Source organism: Sinocyclocheilus anshuiensis, unplaced genomic scaffold (assembly GCF_001515605.1).
Source record: "Sinocyclocheilus anshuiensis isolate Anshui unplaced genomic scaffold, SAMN03320099.WGS_v1.1 scaffold189, whole genome shotgun sequence".
NCBI classification, from domain to species: Eukaryota; Metazoa; Chordata; class Actinopteri; order Cypriniformes; family Cyprinidae; genus Sinocyclocheilus; species Sinocyclocheilus anshuiensis.
In genome coordinates this window covers 489047-492448 of record NW_015540861.1, presented here as the reverse complement: position 1 = coordinate 492448, position 3402 = coordinate 489047, and the positions used below count along the sequence as shown (strand labels likewise).

General features: G+C 30.4%; 1 protein-coding gene across 1 annotated transcript in view; it reads left to right on the top strand.

Annotated features, from left to right (window-relative positions):
* LOC107688002 (GPI ethanolamine phosphate transferase 2-like) overlaps nt 1–3402 on the top strand; it is a 145138-nt gene that overhangs the window by 130158 nt on the left and 11578 nt on the right. Inside the window, 1 exon segment of the mRNA XM_016485536.1 lies at nt 791–954. Coding sequence (XP_016341022.1) covers nt 791–954 — 164 coding nt within the window.

Below are 3402 nucleotides of genomic sequence, written 5' to 3'. Positions count from 1 at the left end.
CGCACATATATAGGGATTTAAAAAAAACTTTAGTTAGTGTTTTAGTTTAATTTGTTTTTATTTTAAAGTTATTTCGCTTTATAATAATAATAATTATAATAACCAGTAGTAGTATTTAACTCTATAAAAATAAAGATATAAATATATTACTGTTGTAAATTAAATTGTAAATTATCCTGTGAAATTAAAAAAAAGAGTATATTACTGTTGTAAATTAAATTGTAAATTATCCTGTGAAATTAAAAAAAAGAGTATTTGATAGTTATAATAATTTATTTTACACTGGGAATTACAATACTAATATTTATATCTTAAATTCTCCACTTTCAATCATTCAGATCCTCAAGCTTTTATTTTGGTGGAATCCTGTTGAAGTACTGTAAACTTCTATCCACAGAAATGCTGGAAATTATGCAAACATGTAAATAAAGTGAATGTGGCGCACATTGCGTTCCCAAAATGAAATGCAGCCCAAAAGACTATATAAATATTGAATAAAATCCCTGCCTTTGATTTTATAATCTCACAATGCTATATCAAGATTTCAGTTTTATTGAGATATTCATCCACATTTATTTAATTTAGCATTTAATTACTAGCTTACCCCTACTGAGCATGTATTTACAATACAAGCCCCTAGCACAAAGTATTAAAGGAGTTAACTCAAAAATATGAATTCCCCTCACCATCATGTTATTCCAGACAGCCATGACAAATACATTTTTGGGGTCTTTATAAAATGTTAAAATGTATGTCAACTGTTTGTGTTTATGTTATATGGTCTCTTCAGGGAAACTCTAATAACATCGGGACGGTGGACAGCTCTGTGGGTTTTGTGGGTCTGGAGAGTTACGTAGAAGCACCTGCCATTTTCCTGACTGCGCTGAGCACCTACGCAGGACCGCTGCTCTGGGCCTGTCATCTGCTGTGTTTCCTCAGCTCACAGAGAGACAGGTAACACACAAACACAAGCTCATGTAATATTGTAGGAATGCTGTTGTATGATCTTATAGCATTCTTATATTGTACGTAATTTCCACTTTGTTATATGGATATGCTAATATGGCTAGATTTGCATTTTCTTAACAGAATACCAATGCTTGCAAGACACCAAAAGAATAGAGCTGAAGGAGCATATATAATAATTTTTTTTGTAGTCAGCAAAAGAATAGTGTTGAATATCCATAAATATAAATATATTTTTGTGCTTGTAAACCTTGTGATACATTTTTTTTTTTTTTAATATACATATATATTTTTTTCATGTAAGGCGGCAAAAGTATAATAATAAATGGGCATAATTTATATATATATATATATATATATTTTATTTATTTTTTTTGTAAGAAAGATTTAACTTATAATAACATAATATTGTATAAGCAAGCATTATATATTGAAAAATTGCTTCCATTGTGAAAAATTGTGTCTGTAGCTCAAACAGCAGTTGAAAAAAAAAAAACAGAAATAGAGAAATACATATTTCAAGACAAAATACACTACCTTTCAAATGTCTGGCTCAGTAAGATTTTTATTTTTTTAAGAAAATATTTTTTATTGAGAAAAAATAGATTCAATCGATCAAAAGATGTCTATTTCAAATAAATGCTGTCCTTTAGAACTTTCTATTCATCAGAGGATCCTGAAAAAAATGCATCACAGTTTCCACAAAATTATTAATCAACACAACTGTTTTCTACATTGCTAATAATAAGAAAAGTTTCTTGAGCAGCAAATCAGTATATTAAAATGATTTCTGAAGGAGCATGTGACACTGAAGACTGGAGAAATGTCTGCTGAAAGTTCAGATTTACCATCACAGGAATAAATTACTTTTTAAAATATATTCACAAAGGAAACTGTTATTTTAAATGTACAAATATTTCACAATATTACTGTATTTTTGATCAAATAAGTGCAGCCATAAGGACTTCTTTCAAAAACATGAAAAAATAATCTTACCCACCCCAAATGTTTGAACTGCAGTGTATTTACATATTTGTTTAGTTGGTGCTTGTACCTGAAGCATTCAGTGTGTTTTATCAGGAGTCGAAAGCTGTGACCTCGGCATTGTTAGTGTGAAGGTTAGTACTTTACCTGAGCTACAGGAACAGTAACACTGCAGAAAATGCTAGAGGACGGTCTGAATGGAGCTTGTACGTTAAGTGTTTCGAGCTGAATGCTGCCTTACAAAAACAGTAATCATACTGAACATGGTCGACATCCAAAAAGGCCTTTTGAGCTCTTGAGAATTGGTCTCTAATTAAATGTATTTAAACATCCAGCAAAAGCTAGTCCTGAAGAAACACAAACAACCGATAGTTTCGACTCTAAATTCTGATTGGATGAGTTGTTTTTGAAGTGCCGCCCATCCCTAGTAGGTGATCATATATTAATAAGGGATGTTACTGTTGACTAAAACTAAAACTATAAAAAAGGTCAATACTTGAAATAAAATAAATGTTAACTAAAATAAAATGTAAAAAAAATATTTATATTATAGATTTATTTTATATCAAACTTATTTTATTTTTCGTTTAGAAGTACTAAAATAACTAAAACGGAAATAAAAATCTATAAAAAGAGATAAACTTCTAAAAATGACAAAAATGACAAAATTACAGAAACTTTAAGTAAAATTGAAATTGAAAATATGAAAGGGAGTGTTTTTTATTGCCATAGTTAAAGGTTGGCAAAGAACATTGTTTTACACAACATGGCCCCTTTAAACAGAGTTTTATGCAATAATGCTGCAACAGCCATCCGGTGTGACACTTGTTCTATTAAAAATACTGCAGTGCAGTAAAAAAGCTTAAAATGACTTATGAATTATAGTGCAATAACAGCGCTTCTGTAGTTCACTGTAATAAAATCGTTTTTTTTTTCTCATAACAAAACTCTTCTTTCATTTCCTTTAGAAGCCTTCAAAATTTGTACTGCAGTTTTTCTAAAAAATCTCAATGTTTGTGTTACTTTAAAATAGAAGAGAGACAAAATAAGGACTGTTTTCAAAGATTCAGGACACATCCACTTATCAGTGACGCGTAATTACAGAGCATTATGGGAATATTAATCAGTGCTAGTCTTCTTAAGATAATTGTTTTAATGGTGCTTGAAGTGATCTGTGAGAGCGAATGAGGAATCGGGGGGCAGTTATTAGAACTCAAGCTGGTAATGATGTTACAATTAGAGCCACTCACAGAACAATGAATAATGGAAATCATGCTGAGACAATCAGACTCACACACACACATTTTACTGGCCTCTCAATTTTTACACACTGAAATTATTCTTTAAAGGGGTCATATGATGCTGCTAAAAAGAACATTATTTGGTGTATTTGGTGTAATGAAATGTGTTTATGCGGTTTAAGGTTCAAAAAACACATTATTTTCTACATAC